This window comes from Hemicordylus capensis, chromosome 4 (assembly GCF_027244095.1).
Source record: "Hemicordylus capensis ecotype Gifberg chromosome 4, rHemCap1.1.pri, whole genome shotgun sequence".
Classification (NCBI taxonomy): domain Eukaryota; kingdom Metazoa; phylum Chordata; class Lepidosauria; order Squamata; family Cordylidae; genus Hemicordylus; species Hemicordylus capensis.
In genome coordinates this window covers 263,855,723-263,880,722 of record NC_069660.1, presented here as the reverse complement: position 1 = coordinate 263,880,722, position 25,000 = coordinate 263,855,723, and the positions used below count along the sequence as shown (strand labels likewise).

Genomic DNA, 25,000 nt, shown 5'->3' with positions numbered 1-25,000 from the left:
GAATCTTCTCTTCCCAGAGTGGCTACATCCCCTAAGGGGACTATCTTGCAGTCCTCACACATCAAGTCTCTCATACATATGCAACCAGGGTGGACCCTGCTTAGCTAAATACCTGCCTACAGGTAGTCATGGTCTGGGTGAAGGATAATAAACCGAGGCTGAATCCAGGCAAGATGGAAGTGCTCATTGTTGGGCGTCGTAATCTGCAAGATGGAATAGAATTTCCTCTTCTGGAGGAGATTGCACTCCCCCAGAAAGAATAGGTTCATATCTTGGGAGTGCTCTTGGACCCAGGTCTCCCCTGGTACCTCAGGTTGAGGCTGTGGCCAGGAGTGCTTTTTACCAGCTGTGACTGATTTGACAACTCTGCCCATTTCCTGGCGAGAATGACCTGAAAACAGTGGTGCACCAGCTGGCAACCTCCAAGTTGGATTACCTTCAATGCACTCTATGTAGGGCTGCCTTTGTATGTAGTTTGGCAACTTCAGTTAGTTCAAAATACGGCTGCCAGATTGGTCTCAGCGATATCCCAGAGAGACCACATTATTTATGATATTATGCCTATTCTCAAACAGTTGCACTGGCTGCCGATATATTTCAAGGCAAAGTATAAAGTGCTGGTTATTAGCTTTAAAGCTGTGAATGGATTAGGCCCGGGTTACTTGAGGGAATGCCTTATTCTACAAGATCCACACCACTCATTGAGATCATCAGGAGGTGTCCATCTTCAGGTGCCACTGGTTCATCTGGTGGCAACCTGGGATAGGGCCTTCTCTGTTGTTGCCCCTAGGTCGTGGAACGCGCTCCCCATGGATATAAGAGGATTGTCTTCATTGGAGGCCTTCAGAACAGCCATAAAGATCCATCTTTTTACCCTGGTTTAATAATATTTAGTTTTAATGTTATCTAGTTTTAATTGTAATTTTAATTTGCTTTTAACTTTTTTTGTTTTTAATTGTTAATTGTTTTTAATTTTTAGTTTTATTTTAATGTGAACTGCCCTGAGCCACTCTTGGAAGGGTGGTATATAAATCAAATAAATAAAATCAAATACATATTGGAGGATACACTGTCTCAGAAACCTGTCCCGTCCCCTGTACTATGACATTTTCACAGGCACTGCTTCTAGAATACATTTATATCCATGCCATATAAATTGTTCACATTTTCAGTCATTGTAAACATTTCATTGTTCATTTATTTGTTTATATTTATACTCCACTCAATTTCAAGTGTCTGCAGCAACCAACAGATAAAAGAAATCATTATAGCAAATAAATAAGTTAAAACCAATATCGGCAATAAAATATCCAATGTTCTGCTACATAGCAGTTATTTCCATACAGCTTTCTGTATGCAAAATAAATGAGATTTCAGACAATCAAGTTACAAATAAAATAAGAAGACAGGACAACTAAACTAAAACTGTAAAAAAAGTTGTAATGTTTTCAGATATAAGAGCTGGATGAAATATTTTAAAGCACTATATAAAACCGATAAATGAAAACAAAACTTACCACAACTATATATCGAGGTCTGTATTGTATGGTTCCAAACAAACCCAAAATGACAATTATTATGTGCAGGAAATTACCAAGGATAGGTGCCCACTGGAATCCAAGAAAGTCAAAGATTTGTCTCTCCAGGGCGGCTAACTAGAAAGAAACATAATAGGGGGAAAATTGCTTTAGGATTAAATCAGATTCTCATTCATAGTTAAACCATCAGTGCTGATCTTTTTGAATGACAATTATCCATTATTTTTGTTGTAAAAGAATTCCTTCATGGCTGCAAAAATGGCATTGACTTGAAAAAAGCTCAAGCCTATTGTAAGGTGGCCGGGGTGGAATTTGTTTAGAAAGAGCACTTCACAAAAGCTGAACAATACAGAACTTTTTTTTGGGGGGGGGGGTAATAATACAATATATAGTACTTTATTTATAGAATTCTTTGATGGTCATGATCTTATATATATCTTCCCAAAACTATATTCTGGTATATCTATATTTGAATTAATTTTGTATAAGCACATTGCAACCAATTCTTCATTTTCGTATCCTTATTTGAGTATTACAGGCATTTAAAAAACATATAGAAACACAAATAGCAATCATGGCTGTCATGGAACAGGACCATGGATCAGGATTACTGGGCAAAGACTTAAGGAGGATCTTAATAAAAGGGTCTCTTAGAACACAGTCTTAATCCTGTTTGCCACGCCCCATGAATACTATTTAGGAAACAAAAATGAAACACACTGAGACTAATGACATGCTTACCATAATATATAGTTTGAGCCTACATTTCCCTAGATGGGAAGCTAGAGGATCTAATTACAATGACACTTGGAAACTAGGAAGAAATTGTAGACTACTTTTCCTTATTTGTGTGCATAATAACCAGAAATAGGAGCACAGAAGTGATGCTATATTCCTCTCACATACAAAGTGTCCAGAAAGCAGAAGTTACTATTCTGTATATACACATGGCACATTGCAATGGTGCTACGGATTCATTAAGCTGAAACCATGGTTAGCACTGCATATATGAGCAGCCCAAAGCCTGGGTTTTCATACTTTCTTCTCGCCTTCCTCCAAGGGCAACAGGATAAGATTCTGACCAGAGATGAAAGTTTTGGCTGGTACAGAAATATGTTAAATAAAATAAATAAATAAATAAATAAACTTAGTTTGCTATTGCATACAAACCAGAGAACTCTATTTGCCCTTAAAATAATACTGAAAACTAGGATTAAAACTAGGGAATAAAGTAGTATGCGGTCTATGGTTGTTTGTGCACCTAATGCAAAACCATGGTTTAGCATTATATCTACATAAAGTCTATGTTTAGACTACAGTATCTATTTCCAAATTGGTCTAGTTTTAATTCCTGATAAACATAATAGGAAAATACAGTAATGACAAGCAAGTCAAGCCTAAGCAAGAGAATAGTTAAATCCATCTCCTATTGTAACCCATTTTCACAACCACAACAGCACAGCTGAATACCACTACCAACAAAAATTGGGAGTTGATCTCACACAGAGAGAAAGAAAAGTATCGGGCTGACTTAAAAGTGTCAATATTGACTTAAAAGTGCCCCTAGCTCCTGCTCAGTTCTTATTCATATGGTAGTTGCACACACTCTTTCCAGAAAACTGCTCTCTCCCACTCTCTTTTAATATCCCTCTTTTTCGGCCCATCATTCCCAGAAATCTCCCATCACACAGACAGCTCAGAAATGGTTGTTTCAAGAGGTTCAATGTACAATGGGTCTTGTTGTATCACAAGAGCTTACTAAGCAGGGGTGGAGCCACCATCGGGCAAACAGGCTCAAAGAACCCAAGCCACTGCCCCTTAGGGCAGCGCCTCGAGGCCCCGACATGCCCCCGGCGTCTGATGTCCCTGTTTGCCACACCATGAATGAATCCATAGCACCACTGCAATGTGTCATGTGTATGTCTAGAATAGTAACTTCTGCTTTCTGGACACTTGTATGTGAGAGGAATATAGCATCACTTCTGTGCCCCTATTTCTGGTTATTATGCACACAAGTAAGGAAAAGCAGTCTACAAGTAGTCATGGGGTGTGGCAAACGTGTGGCCCCGTTTGGGATTTAAATGGCCAGTGCGGCATTCGTGCCCGGCCTTTAAGGCAGGGAAGAGCCGCTCCTGGCCACACTGCGAATGCAGCGCTGGCCCCAATCTAGCACCTGAACGGGGCCGCATGGCAAACACAGCAGGGAAGAGCCGCGCCTAGCTGCGCTGCAAACACAGCACCAGCCTGGCTCTCACACCCTAACAGGGCCACGTGGCCCCATTCAGGAGCCAGACCATGCCCCCCACATCTGATGTGGGGGTGTGGCTAGCCCCTGCACCTGACATCAGACACGGGGCGGGGTGAGGGGGCCGCCATGGCGGCCTGGCATGGGCAGCTCGTGGTCTGGCTCCACCACTGTTACGAAGCATATACAAAAGCTTACTGAAATTGTGGTGTCCACAAACATTAGATCTCTTCAGACACCCAATTTCACTTGAGTGCTATACTTCACAGTGGCTGACATGCCATGCAGCATGCCACATGGTTCTGAATTGCCCGTGGTGCTGCTGACATCTAAACCAATAGCAGCACAGTTGCGCCTAGTCCATTCTCGCATTAATATGTAAAACTGCACAATAATGCTTGCATGATGCTACGGCCATTATTTCCAATAACACGCAACAGCATTAACTTAGATACCCACAGCAGCATAGGCAGTACAGAACCATCCACACGACTCTGCATAGCATGTTGACCTCAAATGCCATCACATTTTTGGTACAGATAGTCTAAATCCAATTTATATAAACATTTTTTGACATTGTGAGCCCTTTGGGGACAGGGGACCATCTTATTTATGTATTTTTCTATGTAAACCGCTTTGAGAACTTTGGTTGAAGAGCGGTATATAAATATTCATAGTAGTAGTAGTAGTAGTAGTGGTAGTAGTAATAGTTTATACTTCTGTCTCTGCCATTCTAGTAACAATATAGCCATAGTCCTTCTGGGAGCCACATGTAGCTCTTCTTTGGAATGACTCACAGTCTTTGCCTTGGGCTCCTGCTCATCATCATCACACTGCCGCAAGGAAGCCCCCATTGCTGGGATGCTCTCAGGTATATACAGAAAACACTCCACTTAATGCTAGCATGGAAGAGAATGTGAAGGTAAAAGCTGGAACGAAGCAAACCTCATGAGCATTGTGTATTTTGCTGTTGTCTACCATACAGCTAATCTGTAACCATCACTGAGTTCCATAGAATTGTTTTTTGGTAAATGGCTACTACTTTAAAAGGCTTTATAACATGTACCCCCAATTTTTTTTAAGTAGTTCTTTCTAAGATACTCCAGTGAATATAATAGCATGGGTATGTGTGTCTACACATGCAAGTGTGTGCCAGGAATTGGGACAATGTATATTTTTGAGCAACAATATGCTGTTTTTACAGAAAAAGAATATACAAAAACTGGATAAGTAATTCGTCCAGAAAAATACTTACAACTCAACTCTATAGGTGGCACAGACTATAGCCCTGTTGTGTACATTGCATGTACATTAGTAATATGTATCTGAACTAGTCTGATCTGGGATACTGAGATTCTGAAAACTGTAATCCATTTATTTGTTCCAAGATGTTTCCTGTGTGGCTGAATAATCATACTTCATGGGCTCAAGGCTTGTCTTACTTTCCTCAGAAATGAACTGGGTATCAGGCCTTACTGCTGGCGGGCCCAAGTATTCACCCAGTCAGGGGGCCAAGAAGACAGAAGCAATACAACTCCTGGGTACAGGCAAAGTCAGCTGGGACCCTACACAGTTGCCAGGGAGAGCCAGGACACCCAGGAACCCACAGGCCATGGATGGGTCAGCATGGTTGCCTCCTGGTGGCAAAGAGGAGAAGGCAGGGCCTCAACAGCTGGCAAGACAGGCAACAGCTGAAGGAGGGAGGATGCAGGCAGCTACAGTGGAGAGGACAGAGTCAGGAGACGGTGGTTGGGATCACCCTGATTGCAGGGCTTTATTTAAGGCTTGGATGGTCAGGGATGAGGAGGTCTGGAGAGATGGGAGTGATTTGGACCCAGAGTCTCTCGGTGAGGAGCAGTCTTACCCCTCTTCCCTAACAGCTGGTAGAGGAATAGGGTGACAATCAACCCCCTCCCCAGCACTTCTGAGGCCACTTCCACAGCCTATGAACAGGATCAGAGGAAGGGAGGCAGTTGGATACTGTGATCCCAGGCCAGTATGTGACACTGGGGATGTGAAAATATGATGATGTTGATGATGAGGAGGAGCAGTATAATATGACATTTGAAAGCATAGTTAAGGACAGAAAATATGAGGGAAGGACTCATCCCAAAAGCTAGAACGCCAGGTTTATTACAGTGTCAGATTCCGAAAGTCTCAGGAGCTGGACTGCTACCATTTATCTTTTCTCAACTGTCGTTCTACCCCAAATCGCCGAAAGTAAAATGTAAGATTATCTGGTTAATTTTGATACATTTGAGAGTTTTATGGGGGTTTTGCATGGATTTCCCTAACACAGACCATGAATAGCCCTGTGGTACATATATTAGTGAATGACTAGAATGTCAGGTTTATCACAGTATCAAATTCTGACAGCCTCAGATTCTGGAATTCTGTTTGGAATTCTGCTACCATTGCTCTTTTCTCTACTGTCATTCCACCCCAAATTGCTGAAAGTAAATTAAAAGATTATCTGGTTAATTTTGAAACACTTGAGGGGTTTGAGGTTGTTGGTTTTTTGCAAGGAAAAATTGGATTTCCCAGACACAGGCTATGATTAGCCTTGTGGTACATCAATTAGTGAATGACAGCATATGCAGACCAGTGGTATTAGCAACATCCTCCAGTGAAACACTCGAAATAGTACAAAGGCAAAGACTAACTTGATAGTCACATATAATCAAAGATGTACAAAATGAAACAAGGATATAAACTCAGTTCTCTCATCAAATGAAAACACAATCCTTTCATCTGTTAACAAACCTAAAGCGACAATTCAGTTCAGCATTTTGAAAAGGCACTTGGAACCTAAAAGCCAAAATATTAGAGGTGGCCTGCAAGGGATTCCAGTTATAATTCTCATGGCAAAGTCCTGTGCACTTCAGTGTTTCTGTGCTTACTCTATGTTGTGTAGTTGCTGAATGCCACAATTGCCAATTTCCTGCCACTATCCACTTCAATTTTACACACACACACAGAGCAAACACATGGACATTTTTGGTCTAATTAACTGACTACTACTACTACTTATATACCGCTTTGCAACAAATGTTTCCAAAGCGGCTTACAATAATAAATATTAGAGATATAATATTTATTATAAGATTTATTTATTTATTTATTATTTACATTTATATTATTTATATTATAAATAATATTATTTATTATATAGATATTATTTATATTATTTATTTATAATTACTTATTTATTATTATAATATTATAAATATTATTATAATTTATTATAATATTTATTATAAGAAAAATAAATAAATAGGTAAACACATACATACATAAAATGAAGATGGTCCCCTGTTTCCAAAGTCTAAAAAAGAAGTCTAAAAATACCCAACCATAAAGTAGACACCAACAACAGCCATGAGAGGGATGTTGTGCTAGTTGTTCTGTCCCTGCTAAATAGAAGAGGTGCCTCTTTGCTCGGTTAGTAGGGGTATATTGTAAGAGATTTTTGTCACCCCAAAACTCCTGCAACCAGGGATAAATGAGGGCTCCAAAAATCCTCACATTACCAATGGGTTCTTTTGATGGTGCTGGCTGTCGAGAATCCCAAGACTCAAGAAGACACAAGGAGAGGTGAAGGGATTATATTTAATCAAAACAGATTTATTTTTCTTACCAATATTCAGATGAACTGCAGTACATACACACAATGGCTTTCCTTTCTCTCACAGCAACTAAATTAAAATCTGACACCCTATAGATAATCAGAGCTTTCACTTCACTCTTTTTGGCTTACCCTCTGAGCTTACCAAGAGAGAAACTGATGTTTCCCTTTTTGTCAAAGTTTTCGGGCGTGTTGAGTTGGGCAATCTTCCTCTATTCTCTTTGGCTTCAGCGTCCACCCCTCTCAACCCCTCTGAGCTTCAAATCAGGGCCCTAAGTATCCCACCCTATCTGCCCACGCACCCGACGGTGATTGGCCAGAGGGGTCCCGACCATTGATGACCCATGGCTAACCCGTTCCATCTGACATTTTACACCATTGGCTAGGGGAGATGTCATTGGCTGGGGAGATGCGAAAGAGGAACAAGGTGCGTGCCAAACGACCCCTCCTCCCAATGGAACATCAAGCCCTGGCCAGTTTCGATCTGAGATATCGAAAAATGAGGAAGTGTGTCCAAGCCGACAGGCCGACTTTCACTAATATTAGACAAAAGCACTAGGTGGGGGCCGCCCTTGACAGCATGGAAAGTTTGCTGCAACAGAGGAACCTGGCCTTCACTCATAGGAGTCAAGACCAGGGCCTAAATTGTGTCAACCAAAACTCATGTCAAGCATCTATTCGATACAATGTGGTTAATCTGTCCATACATCATCCATACAAGCAGGCCTTACAATATTATCTATTAACTTAAATAATAGGATTTCTGGGGAATATACACAGACACTAACCCAGAGAAACACAGCATACACAAGCCTTCAAAGTGTTCCCAAATCTTTACGAGTATTCTGACCAGTAGGTCATGCATAGAGGAAAAGGGCCATTAGAATACATTTGTGTTGAAAAAGGAAACATTTCATAAATGGCTTTTCCTTTAATGAATCCAAATGGAATAACACAATTTTAAATTAGTCATTCTCTTCCTGTGAAACATCTATTAGGGCTGATGGTACTAAAAGTAAACCATTTCTCTGAATCCAACCTTAAAGTTTCCTACTGTTGCCTCATAGCATAATTATCGTATTATTGTCATTAGAGGTTGAACTCAGACATGTTTATGCTCTGTTTTCAGTGTACCAAATCCTAACAAGGATTTCAAAAAACAAAAGAAAGAAAATAGGCAGAGAGAATTCTTGTATACAGACTCCTTGTTCTGTATATGTGGTGCTGTAAGGAGTGCAAAGGTGTCCCAAGCTATGAGCATGAAACACAATTGTCTTTTAAATACACCCTTTCTTCTCCCCGCCTTCCCTACCACCAAGGGTGAACATGCGTTATATCTTTTGGTTTTCTTATAAAAACGGGTTATATCTTTTGGCCCTCTTTTGAATCTGTATATGTACATCAGTTCTTCTTTCCTGCCGGGTCTGATTTTGTAGGGCATTGCACAAGTCACCTGCAACATTTCACAAGAAAGAAAAAGTGATAAGCAAGCATTGACCCTGGAAGGGAGTTGGCAGAGGGGCTTAGGGTGCCTCCAAAAATTTCCGGGTGTGGGAGTGGGGATGGGGCAGAGCTCTCCCAGGGATGACCAGGCAAAGAAGACAATGGAAATCTAGGCTGCTCAATGGCAGCTCAAGAACTAAGAATATCTGAGTCAGGGTGTCAACCACCTTGGGACCTTGGGATGTCTTATGAAAGGCGATATAAAAATTGAACTATAAATAAAATGTATCACTTCCCTCCCTCATCTCATGTGTGAACCTTCTTCTTAATTTTCCTTTGCAGTTGCAGTGATAGCAGCTTTTAAAGTGGTGACAACACTCCACTAAAGTGGAGGCATCTTTTAGAGTCGTGATGCCCTTGTTTTTTTTTAGCAAGGGGAACATAACTGTCCCTATTCAGCCCAGCATAATGCCTTTCCAGTGGCTGTTGCAAGTGAGTCATTCTCTTTTAAGACTGTAAACCTTTTGGGGATAGAAAACCATTTTTTAAACTGCTGCTATGTTTTGAATTTAAAAAATGCACAAATCGGTCTTTGCAATCTGATTGGATCGCAAAATTTTGAATTGATTTGTCAACCGCCCAGAGACATAATTGTGAACCGCCCATTTGTGAACCGCCCAGAGATGTAAGTTTTGGGTGGTATAAAAATATGTAAAACAAAGAAACAAACAAACCAGCCAGTCACTGCCAGCTAGTTTGACAAATCACATCAAAAATTCACATACATTCAAAAAACATGATGTCTCATCCATAGGGAACAATGGGGAACTCGAATCACGCCATTGTTCCCCATGGGTAGGGACACCAATGTGGATTGGATGGTAGGGCATGATGGACTTACCACTGAACCCACACACAAAAAAATGGGCAAGCGGGCTTTTTTAAAAAAATAATAAAATAAACTCCCCCCCCAAGCCCATAGGTTCCTACAGGGGTTTAGGTTTTTAAAGAAATAAAAAAAATCATCTGCTTGCCCATTTCTTTTGTGGGTTTGGTGGTAGGTAGCACCCATCATGCCATAGCACCCACCCCACTTTGGTGACCCTACCCATGGGGAACAATGGAGTGATTTGAGTTCCCCATTGTTTCCTAATGGCAAAACAAGCAGAGTGCACCCATTTTGACCCTGTCTTGAAAAACAACACTGAAAAACAGAAGCACACAGTCCCTCCCAACACAGAACACCACATTTTGCCAAACACACAGTCCAAATACTGTTCCAGAATCCACTGGGTCAGTCACAGTGCCTGTGCTGCAGTAACATCATTGGCACAAGTTGCTCTTTCACACACAATTATGACTCCTTACCTCCTAGTATTGCAACAGCTGCCACAACAGCACCCTTAGCAGCAAGCATGGCCATAAGCTCTACTAGAGCAACTTCAGTCATATTTTAACTGACTATACCTTGCAATGCAGATGGGTGGGAGAAGAAGTACCTTTAAGGGGGAATGGAGTCAGGTGGAGTCTATTTGTGCTCTGTGTGCCACTGTGGTTCACACATAGAAGCTAGAAAAATTAAATCTCCCCAAATAAAGAAGCAGACATTGAGGCTATTCTCACGATTACCCAAAAGCCTAGGGAGCCTAGCCTGCTTTTTGCTAATCATGTGCTGCAACAACAGCCACGCAGCTCCCGGCAGCAATCCTCCATAAATACCCCTCCCCTTAGACAAGGTTAACAGACCAAGTGCTCTGTTAACCTCATCTTTTTGGTCGTGTGACACCACAGTGTGGCTCCGTGCCATGGCAGAACACGAGGAGACCCCATCGGGAGGCTGCAATCAGCCTCCCAGGCTCGGGGGTCTCTCCAGGATGCCCTGCATGCTCACACGGGGCATCCTGGAACTTCCTGGGGTCACGCGGCCCCCGATCCCCACATGCTCCTTGATGGAGGCAGCAGTCATGTGGGCAGCCGATCTGGCCACCCAGGGATGCCTTTGGATCATCTGCGGGGAGAGCGGGCTAAGCCCGCTCTACCAGCAAACCTCCTTTCGGTGCCCCACACTGCTCATGTGACTCGCCTCATTATTTCAAGTAGCTGTTTTGGAGGGAACCAAAGCAACAGTGGAGCAAATCGAAGGGAAAGGAAGACAAAGGGCATGAAATTACTGTAGCCTCTCTTGAAATCCACCCCTCCAATCTAACAGTCCTTCCACCTAATCCCTTCCTTCCCCAAACTAGGCCCTATTTAAAAAACCTAGCCTCACCAAGGCTGGGGTAGGTGTCTCACCTTCCAGCACCTTTGGCTGGAGACTTCTAGCCACGACTTCAGCTGGAGTCTGCCAGGTGTTGCCCTTTGAGGCACTTTTAGGCCGAGCAGACACCAGGACTTATCAGCTGGGGGGAGGGTGAGTGGACACCAGTCCGGTACCCACACGCTCAAAACATAAAATAACCTGGAAAAAGGGAACAGAGAGAGCCTGGGCAGGCTGGGCACGAGACAGAAGTCACAGCACACCAGCCTGCCAATAATGATGATGATGATGATGATGATGATTCCGTCCAGACAGTAGCAGCAAAGTGGTGTAGCAAAAACAACAACATCAACAAACCAGCACAGTACTCCAGTTAAAGCCACCGGGGGCTAGCTAGCTACAAGCAATATAGTAAATAACAGGACACTGAAGTCTACTTTGGAAGGGGGTTAACTATGGTTTGCTCTCCCAATAAGCCAAGCAGCCCTATCTGGGATTATGGTAGGATACGGTTAGATGAGGAGTTTTTAAAGGCTCTGGAGGAACCGTTAATTCACTCTGTCTCACCTCTTCTGGAAGAGGGGAATGAGTCCTTGCATATGACTTTAGAGCCAATCATGTCCAACCTGACAGTTGAAGATTTTGTTCACGTGGCCTATGCTTGGCATGAACATACAGGCAATGATTTGACTGATTTTTCTAGAACTGAGAATGTGACTGGCATGAAGGGGCAGATGAGCTCAAATAATCTAGGAGACTTACAACTTGACCTCTGTGAAACAGAAAATAATGGGAGACAACAGCCCTTAGGGAAGTTATCTAGCTCAGAGATAGGACTGAATTCTCAGAGTGGAGATCCATGTGAAACTACTTCGACTTATGTTCCTTTCTCTACTAGTGATCAGCTTGAAGATACTTTTCCTGGGGAGGCATCTGAATGCCAAAGGGATTGACTTTCCTCTTCACGTGATAAGTTTTGGAATATCGTTGAGGAGAATAGGGAGCCCAAGATGGCAGCCTTGAAAATTGTTACTTGGAATGTCAAAGGTTTAGCCACGCCCACCAAAAGAAAACAAGCTCTTCAATTTTTAAAGATAGAAAAAGGTGATGTGGCTCTTTTACAAGAAACTCATATTAAATCTTCTGATTATTTTTGTTTGGAAAAGGACTGGGTGGGGCAGGCACTTTTTGCTAGGAAATCTACTAAAGCTTGTGGAGTGGCTATACTGCTTCATACAGGTCAAACTCGAATATCGTGCAAAAGTTCATTAATTTCAGTAATGCAAATTAAAAGGTGAAACTGATATATGAGATAGACGCATTACATGCAAAGCGAGATAAGTCAAGCCTTAATTTGTTATAATTGTGATGATCATGGCGTACAGCTCATGAGAACCCCAAATCTACAATCCCAGAAAATTAGAATATTGTGAAAAGGTTCAACAGTCTAGGCTCCAGGTGTCCCACTCCAATCAGCTAATCAATCCATAACACCTGCAAAGGGTTCCTGAGCCTTTAAATGGTCTCTCAGTCTGGTTCATTAGGAATCACAATCATGGGAAAGACTGCTGACTTGACAGTTGTGCAGAAAACCATCATTGACACCCTCCATAAGGAGGGAAAGCCTCAAAAGGTAATTGCAAAAGAAGTTGGATGTTCCCAAAGTGCTGTATCAAAGCACATTAATAGAAAGTTATGTGGAAGGGAAAAGTGTGGAAGAAAAAGGTGCACAAGCAGCAGGGATGACCGCAGCCTGGAGAGGATTGTCAGGAAAAGGCCATTCAAAAGTGTTGGGGACTTTCACAAGGAGTGGACTGAGGCTGGAGTTAGTGCATCAAGAGCCACCACACACAGATGGATCCTGGACATGGGCTTCAAATGTCTTATTCCTCTTGTCAAGCCGCTCCTGAACAACAAACAACGTCAGAAGCATCTTACCTGGGCTCCAGAAAAAAAGAACTGGTCTGTTGCTCAGTGGTCCAAAGTCCTCTTTTCTGATGAGAGCAACTTTTGCATCTCATTTGGAAACCAAGGACCCAGAGTCTGGAGGAAGAATGGAGAGGCACACAATGCAAGATGCTTGAAGTCCAGTGTGAAGTTTCCAGAGTCTGTGTTGATTTGGGGAGCCATGTCATCTGCTGGTGTTAGTCCACTGTGCTTCATTAAGTCCAGGGTCAACGCAGCCGTCTATCAGGAGATTTTGGAGCACTTCATGCTTCCTTCCGCAGACGAGCTGTATGGGGATGCTGACTTCATTTTCCAGCAGGACTTGGCACCTGCCCACACTGCCAAAAGTACCAAAACCTGGTTCAATGACCATGGGATTACTGTGCTTGATTGGCCAGCAAACTCGCCTGACCTGAACCCCATAGAGAATCTATGGGGCATTGCCAAGAGAAGGATGAGAGACATGAGACCAAACAATGCAGAAGAGCTGAAGGCCGCTATTGAAGCATCCTGGTCTTCCATAACACCTCAGCAGTGCCACAGGCTGATAGCATCCATGCCATGCCGCATTGAGGCAGTAATTGCTGCAAAAGGGGCCCAAACCAAGTACTGAATACATATGCATGCTTATACTTTTCAGAGGTACGATATTGTTGTATTTACAATCCTTGTTTTATTGGTTTCATGTAATATTCTAATTTTCTGGGATTGTGGATTTGGGGTTCTCATGAGCTGTACGCCATGATCATCACAATTATAACAAATTAAGGCTTGACTTATCTCGCTTTGCATGTAATGCGTCTATCTCATATATCAGTTTCACCTTTTAATTTGCATTACTGAAATTAATGAACTTTTGCACGATATTCTAATTTTTCGAGTTTCACCTGTATACTTTTACAATGCAAGATAGGGATGTGCGGACGGGTCCGGAGGTTCAGGGGTTCAGTCCGGAGGTTCAGGGGTTCGGTCCGGAGGTTCGGGATCGAACTGAACCCCACCCCAGTTCCATCCAGACCAGAACCAAACTTCCAGACAAGTCCATAATTTTTTCTGATTTTTTTTTTTACAATAAAAAATAAATTTAAAACATCTCTAGCCCCTTCGGGAAGCTTCCTGTAGGCCACCGGGTGTGTGTGTGTGTGTGTGTGTGTCCGCCAAGGTTCCCCCTCCCCCTGCCGGCCTCTTAAATCACCACCGCAGCCCAGGAAAATACTTCATTTCAGCCCGTTCGGGCCTCCGTACGTCTTATCTTCAGTATTTTGACTTCTTTGAATCTCTTACTAAATGGATCAACATTTTATATAAGTCACCTAAGTCTAGAGTATTAAATAATGGGCTTTTATCTTCTAGTTTTAATTTACTTAGCAGTACTAGACAAGGTTGTCCTCTGTCTCCCCTGCTTTTTAATCTCTCTGTTGAACCTCCAGTTATTGCTATTAGGCAAGACCAAATGATTTCTGGTATTCAGATGGGTAGTGAGGAAATAAAGCTCGCTTTGTATGCAGATGTTGCTTTGCTTTTTTTGGGTCTAGTTTAATTGATTTTAATGTTTTATTTATTTGTATTGTTGTTTTATGATTTTAAACCGCCCCGAGACTTTGGTATGGGGCGGTATATAAATGTATTAAATAAATAAATAAATAAATAAATAATCCTACAACATCCTTGCCTCCCTTAACTACTTTAGCTACTAAGTTTGGGATCTTATCAGGTTCTACAGTGAATTATCAAAAATCTATAGCCCAACAACCTGCTTCATCCCCTAATGTTCCTGATTGAATTGAATAATTTTGAATAATGTTCCTGTTTGAATTGAATAATTTGGGTTTTAAATAGGCAGATAGTCATTTTAGGTATCTGGGAGTGTTAATTTCTAAAGAAATCAAGCAAATGGTTCCGATTAATTTAAATTCCTTCATTAAACAAACTGAGACGGATCTTAACCTTTGTGGAAATCTCCAATTTAGTTTTTGGGAGAAGATTAATATTCTTAAATCTTATATTGTCCCCAAATTTATATATTTGTTGCATGGGTTGCCTTTGTATATTCTACCTTGTTATTTTAGGAAAGTGGATGTTTTACTTAGATCCTTTTTAGAAAACAAGCAATCCAGAATTTCTTATAAGAAATTACAATTGCCTTTAAACAAAGGTGGCTTTAATTTGCCCACATTTCAGATACTGTATATCATAATTCCTTTCTTATTACCCAAGCTTTGTGTTGGAGAAAGCCGGATGAAATGAGTGAGGCTCCATTATGGGCAAAAGTTAAGGTCCAACAATTGATACCTCTTTTTGGTGAAGCCGCATTAGGATCTAGATATCTGAAACATTATATTTGGTATAGTCTAATCAATTTTAGGTGTAAGATCTGCTTATAAAAATATATTCTATATTTGCACATGAGGAGTCAACATTATGGGGAAATCCTCAAAAGACTATTTCTGGAAGACCTATCTGTTGGCTGAAATGGGCTAATAATATACTTTTTCTATCTCAATTAATAACCACTGCTTCTGTTTTCAAACCTTTTCATCATTTAAAACATTAATATGATCTAAAACCAGATGTTGCTTGGCAATATATTCAGCTAAAACACAGTATATCCAAAAGGTTTGGTCCAGAAGTTATTAGTGCTTTGGAAGCTTCGGATATTATAAAATTTTACCATCATACTGATGAATCTAATCAGGCTCATAATATGCTTTACAACTTTATCCAAGCCCATGTAGTACCTCCACTTGATTCTGAAGGAATTAAATGGAGTTTGGTATTGAATGTTTCAATTTCACAAAATCAATGGGATGTGATTTTGGCTGAAACTGACAAAGTACCTTATTATTTGAAGCTTAAGTTACTCCAACAAAATATAGTTTTTTGTTCTTATTGGACTCTAATTAGGTTCTGTGAATGTGGGTTAAGCAAATCCAACAAATGTTGGAGATGTGGGGAAGGAGAGGTGGGACTGTTACATCTTGCTCCTTTATTTATTTATTAAAAATTTCTTGTATAATGCCTCCTCTTTAGACGCTAGGAAGTGAACAATAACAATAATAAGAGCAATAATTTAAAAAAAAACAAACAAAGGGCAAAAGCCTGGCAGAAAAAGGTCTTGAAAGCCACTAAGGAGGTGGCTGAATGAATCTGTAGGGGGCAGGGTGTTCCAAAGAAGAGGGACAGCCACAGAGAAGGCCCTCCTATGGGCCCAGACACCACATACTACACCAGGGCCCAGGACGCTAAGGAAGGTCAGCTGAAAAGACCTCCCAGGACAGGATACAACTGGCTAAGAGAGACAATCCCGGAGATATATGGGTTATATATTGTAAGGTAATGTTTCCATTCTGGAAAAAGATAAGTGACTATATCCATTTAGTCACAGCAAGGGAATATCCTCTAGATCCTAGTTCAGTTTTGTTGGGATTGCCTTCTGATGTAGAAGGAACATCCCTTAATCAATGGATTTGGCTTACTAGGGCCTTTCTGCTGGCTAAATGCATTATTCTACAAAATTGGAAATATAAATCTCCTCCAGATATTGAAAAATGGATATTTGATTTACTTACTTCATGAACTTTAGTAGCTCGCGATTGTTCTTTTTTTAAAGAATAGATCTTATGAGGGGATTTGGTCTGAGTTTTTGGAACTATTTACACTGTAAGTGTAATGTATGCAATAAAATGAAATAAAATATAATATAACTTTGTAGAGGGAAAATCTAAAAGCAATAAGCTTGTGTGGGGGAAAAACATGAAAAAAGATTTCTAGCACCACCCAGTTAAGCCACTGGGGATGCTGGTACAAATTTAAAATAATTGGGGGGGGGGATGAGCACAGCCCCATTATTAAAGCCACTGGGGGTGGGGGTGGCTACAAGCAAGAATGACAATATACAAGGAATATCCAGGTAAAGCCAGTGGTCCTGCTGGTACAGTTTTTAAAAAAAGAAGAAGAAAATAAAAGCAGTTGGCACTAAAAATAAAAGCAGAGAGAAGCCCAGCACAGCAAACTGTCTCTTTGTTCATTCACTGCAGGCCAGACAGGCAGGCAGGCCCAGACCAGCACACTGCTCTCAGTGCTCATGCAGTCTCTCTCTGATCCTTCTCGCCTGATACACAAAAGCAATGGCTCTCTGCCTCCAAGCAGCCCCTTAAATACATTTTGCAACGCCTCCTTTGGCCTCCTCCCTACTCCCTCCCCCCACCCGTCAATGTGGGCACAGTTGCCCACGCCAACACTTGATTTGAATGACAACAAGCCAACCAAGAAGCAAGGAGATTGCAAGCTAATCAGAAGCAAGTGTCAGAAAACCAACCAGCAAGAAAGAAACACAGTGACAAAATGGCACCCAGGTCACAAATCATGTGAATCGATTCACACTGAATTCAGGGTGATTCAATGTGACCTTGAATCAGCCCCTTCATTTATGGGGTGATTAAATTCATGGCTGAATCCTTGATTTTTCCCCAATTTGGTGTGAACAACTGAATTGCACTTCTCTAGTTTTGAAAACCTTTTTGTTGAATAGCAGTATATAAATATTAGGGATGTGCATCATACAAGGCTGATAATTGGAATCAATGTGATGAAAAAAAATGTAAAATAAACTATTACAATTTGATCCTGTACAAGGATGTCAAATACAAATGTATCAGACTGTATCAGTGGCAATGGGAGTTTATCTGATAGGTGAACAGTGGGCTCTTTCTTCCTTCTTACAAGAAAGTCCTGCAAACTGTTACAGCAGCAGTGGCATTTCAGAACTCAACTTTTCTTCCTGGAAATTGGCCCACAATGCCCCAGGAAAAGGAAGCAATGTTATTGTGTTGCATGCCTTCCCTGGTGCATTAGTGGGGGAAATGGCCACCCTCTTTAGTTACTGTGCATACCCCACCTTTGTTTCAAGAATTATACTAGGGAAAAGATGCAGTAGGCGTGCATATTAAGTGCATATCCTCTTTTGCTTCTCCTATATCACATGCCAAAGAGCCTTTAAAAGTATTTATACTGTACACATCAGTATTTGTGGGCTGTCTATGAGCTGATGTGGCCCATACTGTGTAATGTAACAAAATTCCACTGCCTGCCCCCCAAGAAACAAGCAGTGGAAAATTGAGGATTTCAAGGCTGTTCCTGGGAACAGTTTGCAGGAGCATTGTGGTGACAAAATTGCACAATCCCATTTAGAATGCAAATGAAACAATAGGAGACTATTGGTCAGTTAGTAACAGAAACATTTCAAACATTAGGAATTTTCCCCATTGGAAGTACTATGTAAACAAACAACCAATATAGATCATCAGATGCTATGACTATACACATATTTCACTAACTGTACACACCCAAGCTTATTAGGGCTATCTCAGATTACCACACACGAGAATCTACACACAGTATTCATTCTTTTCCCTGGATACAAGTGCTTTCCTTGTAGGAAACAGGCAAATCTTAAAACATTTCAAACATTTCCTCAAGGAAAGCACTTCTATCGATTCCCAACTGATCACTGACCTCTTTCTCCTAGTCTGACCTGCATCCAGCTCCTCCCTAAACAAATATATTTCATGGGACACTTCATGGGACGCTAAAGGGACCCAGGTTCAAATTCCCACTCAAGTTCACTCGGTGACCCTGAGCTAGTCACCATCACTCCAGGTGGCTGTGAGGATAAAAGAAACAAACATACTGTATATGCCACCCACAGCGTGGGCTTGATACAAGTGTAAATAATAATACATACCATTTTCAATTACCCATTTTCTAGAACTGAGGCTGTGTTTAAGCACACACATACAGATGGGAACCAAAACCAACAGCTAGAGCAGAAGAAAGGTGTCACTCAATTCTATCTTTGATTATCAGCCTTTGCTCAAAATCTTAGTCAACCAAAGGAAGCATCTGTTAACATTCTTTCCCAAAACACATCTGAAAAAAAGAGTATCCTGCTTCCCAGGTTACTCAGTTTCCACATTAAACCACAGCTTGACTGTTATGTTTGCACTAAGCAAATATTTTAAAAACTAAAATTGTACTCTTTTGAACAGATACTCTGGTATGGTAATAGTCTAGCTACTGTAATGAAGACACAGGAGACCAATGCGTTACAGAAAGAAATGGTTTAAGATTTAATTTCAACCCTTCACTGATACTTCTAACTGATCCCAAAATGAGTGCTGGGATCTTTGACTGAAGAGTCTATAGGGTCCCACAAACACATGAATATAGTACTTCTAATGGAATTTAAGACACCCAGTATAATACTATTTAAATGTCAGCACACACTAAGCAAAGGACCATGACATTTACAGTTTTTCTTCTTTTGAAGGAATTGCTCACCATACAAAGGTATAGTGTATCACTCTACTAGTGATCCAAAAAACTAGTTCCAACAGTCCATTTGTCAAGTTCTGTACTTTATAAAGCACTAACATACACAGAGGTATCAAAGTAATATCCATCCATATATTCATGGCCACAGATAATCCCTATTTAAGCAGATGAATCTCCCAAGCATTAGAAATGGTTATTACACCACCACATAGTGCTGAATAAGAAAAGGTTGTCCACCCTTCTGAGTCACTAGCAAAGCTGCTTCTCCACAGGAAAGTCTTGTCCATCCACTGAAATCAGAAGAGGGTCCTACTTCTGGTCCCGAATCAGTCGGTGAATACAGGAGCTTATCAAACACGTGAATACAGCTTCCACTTGTGCAATAAGCTCTTTGGATCCTGGTCAATATAAATTAAAATGCTTTTCAAAAGATCCCTTAAAAAAGAAAAATTACAGATGAGGAGCTTTTAGAGCAACAATCAGAAAAGTGTAATAATAATAATAATAATAATAATAATAATGGCCAAACTTAGGAATGTATGCATTTGAACAAGAGAAGCAAATGTAGAGTGCCACTATTTGTACTGCACTCCCAGTCCTCCCCCCACCAGCCCTCACCCCAAATCAGCTCCAGAACAGTATGGTATGGATTGTGCTTGCTGCATGGCAAGGGCAATGAGTTGAATTCTGGAGTGGGAGGGTCAACTTGTACAAGCAGAGATTTCTTTCCACTTGAACAAGATACTTTGGATTTTATATGCAAATATTCATTGTCATAGCCAAGTCTATTACAGCTGTTTGAATATACTTATTTTATAATCAAACAAACCTGTTGTCTCTCCTTTGCTATCTTGAAATGGTAAAATATTGATGAACATTCTCTTCAGACTGGGTTCCTGCTCTAGCCCATCATAGCACTCACCAAAACAAGGTCATTGACTGGGCTAGGTGGCACAGCAGGCATATGGGCATTGGTCTGAGATTCCCACCGAGGGCAACAAGTATGCAAACAAGGCAAGACTGAGTCAGGCAGGCCAAAGTCACACCAGGGAGCAGCAGGTACTGAGGGCAAGCAGGAGCCAAGTCAAGCAGGCTAAGGTCACACCGGTTGGGGCTTGGAAACCAACAACAGGCTACAGCAATAGGTCTACAGGAACTCTGTATGAAGCTGTTGATCCAATCAAGGCCTTGAGCAGACTGCTGGCTTTTATACTATAGCCCAGGTTTGGATGGAGATATCTCCTCCACAGGAGCAGGACTTGTAGGATTTAAAAGGGTCTCACCTACACTCTATATCTGGCCCTAACAGGACTAGGATGCCTCAGTCCCAGGGGCCAATTCATCACATTCCAAGTCCAAGGGAAGTGCAGTGTCTTCAGGTCATGGCAGGGAGGGTTGGGGTTCAGGTTCCTGCAACCCATCTCCTTCCTCATCTGTGAACTTTTCTAGGGTGGGTGGAGGGTCAGGGCTATGGATCATTCATTTTAGTCTTAATTTTAATGAGTTTTAATTCTGGTATAAATGGATTTTTAAAAAATTGTTTGATTATGTGTTTCTTATTTTAATGTAAACTGCCCTGAGCCACTTTGGTATATAAAGTGGGTGGTATATAAATTGAATCAATACAAATAAAAAAGACCTGAAAGGATTCTTGGAATGTCCTAGTGAGTATATGCTCACTAAAACTTTTCCAGATCTAATGTGGGGAGGGGGAGGAAATGGGTCTGTCTCTGCCCTGATAAACTATAATTTATCCATCAGCCAGAACAACTCATTGCCTTTCCTAAAGACTGGGAGTAATTCACTGATTGGCAGTTGAAAGTCAGAGTCTGGTCAATATGAAAGGTACTTCATATTGATTCAAAGAATCAAGAATCAGAAATATTGGGGTGTGTTTGTGTGTGTGCATGTGCAGAAGTATCCTGAGCATGGTAACACATCCAACACACCCAGTTCAAAACAATACTGCACAATAGACTGTATCTTCACTTGGTTGCACATTGTTGTACAGCTGATTTTTGTCTGTGGTTCCCCATCTAGCATATGATATGCATGCATAAGCCTGTCTACACACATGGATGTCCTTTGCTAGACTGAGGTCATTACATTTAGCACTATTACCTTTTTTTATTATAAAGGGGACATGAAAGCAAGTTGGAACTAAATTCCTACAATGGAATGTTATTTATAAGCTTATGAACAAACTAAGAAGAGAAATTCTTCTTCGTTAATACTGTACTCCAAGTGTCAATGACCCAACACATTAATCTGGTTACTTCAATATTTTAGAAACATTAAACATAAAAGAATATTTCAATAGGGAATGCAGCAATCAAGAGTTAAGCAAATCTCTGAATAAAGGTGTGACACCGATACTGTCATATGGCACATTTTAAACACAAAGAAGCTGGCATAATCATTTATAACAGTACTTAATTCTCCAAGTGAATAGGATATGGCTGCTTCAGAGAATTTAAACTGTCTCTTTGAATTTAAAATACAGCATGGTACCTCATTAAAATAACGGAATACACTCAAGAGAAACCACTAGTAAATGAAGAAACTCACATGCAGAAAAAGGCAGCTAAGGGAGATGACAGAATACTGCCATGTATGCTCTGCTATTTGCACTTAGAACCTGTTGTTCACCCAACAGAGTGAACAACAGACTTCCATTGCTCTGCATTAAAGACATACTTTATAATCCTGTTTATTTTTACTCAGAAATGTTCCTCTGTTCAGTAGGGATTATTCCAGGCTTATGCATGGGATAGCAGACTCAGTTTCTTAAATTACTGTAAATGGTCCACATGTGCTTGGAACCACCCTTCTCTATTTTAAAAAATAAAAGAAGGATACAGTAAAGGAGGTTCCATCCACTCCACAATGCAGTGAGATACTAGCCCTATTCAGACGTTAGCACTGCTCATGGTTACAAGGCAGAAGCAGGTCAGAAGCCCTGCCCTGGTGTTTTTAATATGTGGATATTTAATAGAATTTTTAGTATATGGAATGAATATTTTGACGTTAATTAAGTGATATTACCCTACACTTATATCTGATTAAATTGTGGTATCTTATGATCTAAGCTTTTTATACATTTGAACTGAAAATTTTCACTTGGGGTTCTTTTTTGCATTATTCTGTCATTGGGGAGGACGGTTGGAGGACCCCCCGCTGCTGATGTCTCCACCACCACCTGCGCCGCCTGAAAGTTAAAGTAAAAAGTACCCTTTTGCTCACCCTGTCCCCTGTCCTTAGGCTAGGGAACCCCCCCTTTAATTGTAAATGGGAATCCTCACCAGATTCCACTTTACAAGTGTACCCCCAAACTGGCACATGAACCGGTTCTTAGAATGGGGCCTGGTTCGGTTCAAACATGGACCACCCAAACCAGGCCAGTTTGATTCAAACTGGCTCACACATTTATTTTATTTTATTTTACTTATCAAATTTGTACACCACCCCAAACTTTCGTCTCTGGGCAGTTAACAATAGCATAAAACCAGTTAGCATAAAACATCCCTATGCAACATCTCTCTTCATCTTTAATGCTTCTGCATCCCCTTTCTCAATTCCTCATCCTTACCCTTTAAACTCTCCTACATCTTGCCCCATCCTATTCTTTCTCTATTTATTTTCCAGACATCTTTGTCCACGACTGTTGATTCTCCAGCTCTGTCACCCCAGGCTATCCTAAAATATCTTGCTCTCACAAACAACTCATTGCCTTCTCCCTTGCTGTCCTTTATCCTTTATGTTTCTTCTCTCTGTACATTATCATTAAAATGTGCCCCTTCATCACCATTCTTTCAGCTAATAGAGTCATATTTTGATCTTTCCATGCATTCACTAATGCAAACTTCTTTGCACTGTCCTTTCCTCTCCCTCCTCAAAAAAATCTTGCATACCATAACTCGCTTTTCCTTCAAACCTTAGACTCTACAAAAATAGTTATTGTATTGTTCAGGTCTGTTCTCTTGCTTATGACTCATTATGAGATAGGGAACCTGTTAAGAGGAACTTAACCAAATGCTGTAGCAACCTTTAGGTTCTTTTGATCCTGCAGCTTTAGGATTCTCTGTTCTGGATCATCATCAACTCTTTTCAAATGCTTTGCATTTATTTTTCCTAACCACAACAGCTTTTAAAATTGGTTGATTTAGGGATGTTTCTTTGCAACACTAGTATGAAATTCCACCAGATCATTGCCCTGTTCAGCATGGACACAGGAATTATTTCTCTACTCTTTGCTATTACCATCCACACTCAATTAGCCCTACTGATGTACTTTATTATTCACTGTTTGGAGGGGCTAGGTGGTGCTATTTAGTAGAATAACGTTCAATAGAACTCTCCATGATGTATCCCAGCAGTATTGTCAGAGCCATAATGTGCTCCAGCTGTTCTTTTGCCTGTTTCAAAGCCTGACAAATATACCAGTTTTTATCAACTGTTATTTCCTAAGCAAACTTCACACTTTGACAAGACGACTGAGGCAATTAGATAGTTTTGCAGCAGTCTTTAAAAATAATATGTTGTCAAAATTGTTCATATTAGTCAAAAGAGGGGGGAGGAACATTATTAAGAGTCAAAATGTGATTAAGTTCTCATATTAACATTATTGTTAAATCAACATTTTTATATACAGGCAGCTTAGCAATCAAAAGAATGCACTGCTTTCTCAGGCTGATAAAATGGCTACTTCAGAAGAAACAACACAGAAAGGTAAGGAGGGTGGTGAGAAGTGTACAAAGGAAGAAGAGGAGCTGAACTTGGGAAAGGTTCCTTTGGATTAATTCTTCATGTAGTGGTGTAGGAGGTTCCAAAGTGGCCTGTGTCCAAGATGGGAGAAAAGACCCCACCTCCTTTTTTGTGGTGCAATTTGTGTGTGGGGTGTGTGTGTGTGTGTGTGTCTCCATACCACAAAGTCTGCTTCTGCCTTGCCAAGCCCCCCACATCCCCGCTTAGACCATTGCCATGTGGGGGCAGCGCTAGCCCCCTTGGAACTGTGCTGTGCCTTACCTTGGCACTTGCTCCCTCCTTCCTCTTCCTCCCTCCTGATGCTGCCATTTCCCAGCCCGATCATACATCAGTGAGTGGGTAACTGGCCTTTACCCTCTCTTTCACAAGAGAGGGGAAAGGCCTGCAACTCACTCACTGACATGTGACCTAGCTGGCCAGTGGTCCAGTTGCACATGTGCCCTGATACTGACCACACAGCACATCAGCATGATGTCCACATGCTGCTTGGTCAGCATCCAAGTTCATGGATGCCAGTCATTTGTCAGCTGGCTCCTATGGCGGTGAGCAGGTTGCTGGCTTTTTTTCTCTTTCTCGCGCATGCAAGAGAGGAAAAAGCCCAGCTACTCGACCATCAGCATGTAAGCCAGCTGGCATATTGTTGTGGGTGGGCCGGCGGCGGTGGCGGAGGAGAGCTCACATGACAGGTGAGGGGCCTTCAGTGACCCTTCTTCTCGGGAGAGCCCAGGGTGGCACATGTTCTCAAAACACATCTGCCCAATTATAGTTACACTAGTGTCTCCATGACTGCCCCAAAGTGGCCTCACAGAAGAAGATTAAAATCTGAAAGTAGCAGCATGGGATTTAAG

At 41.2% G+C, this 25,000-nt stretch overlaps 1 protein-coding gene across 6 annotated transcripts in view; it reads right to left on the bottom strand.

Moving 5' to 3' along the window:
- The window catches only part of NKAIN3 (sodium/potassium transporting ATPase interacting 3), a 412,466-nt gene that overhangs the window by 215,865 nt on the left and 171,601 nt on the right, over positions 1-25,000 (bottom strand). For 5 of the 6 annotated variants that reach the window (XR_008306949.1, XM_053249301.1, XM_053249299.1 and 2 more), the window contains exon 2: positions 1,518-1,655. The exons of the other annotated variant lie outside the window; for it this stretch is intronic. Coding sequence is in view for 4 of the 5 variants with exons in the window: in XM_053249301.1 (XP_053105276.1) it covers positions 1,518-1,655 (138 nt within the window). In the remaining variant the exon portion in view is untranslated. The remainder of the gene's footprint in view (positions 1-1,517; positions 1,656-25,000) is intronic. 6 annotated transcript variants of the gene reach the window in all.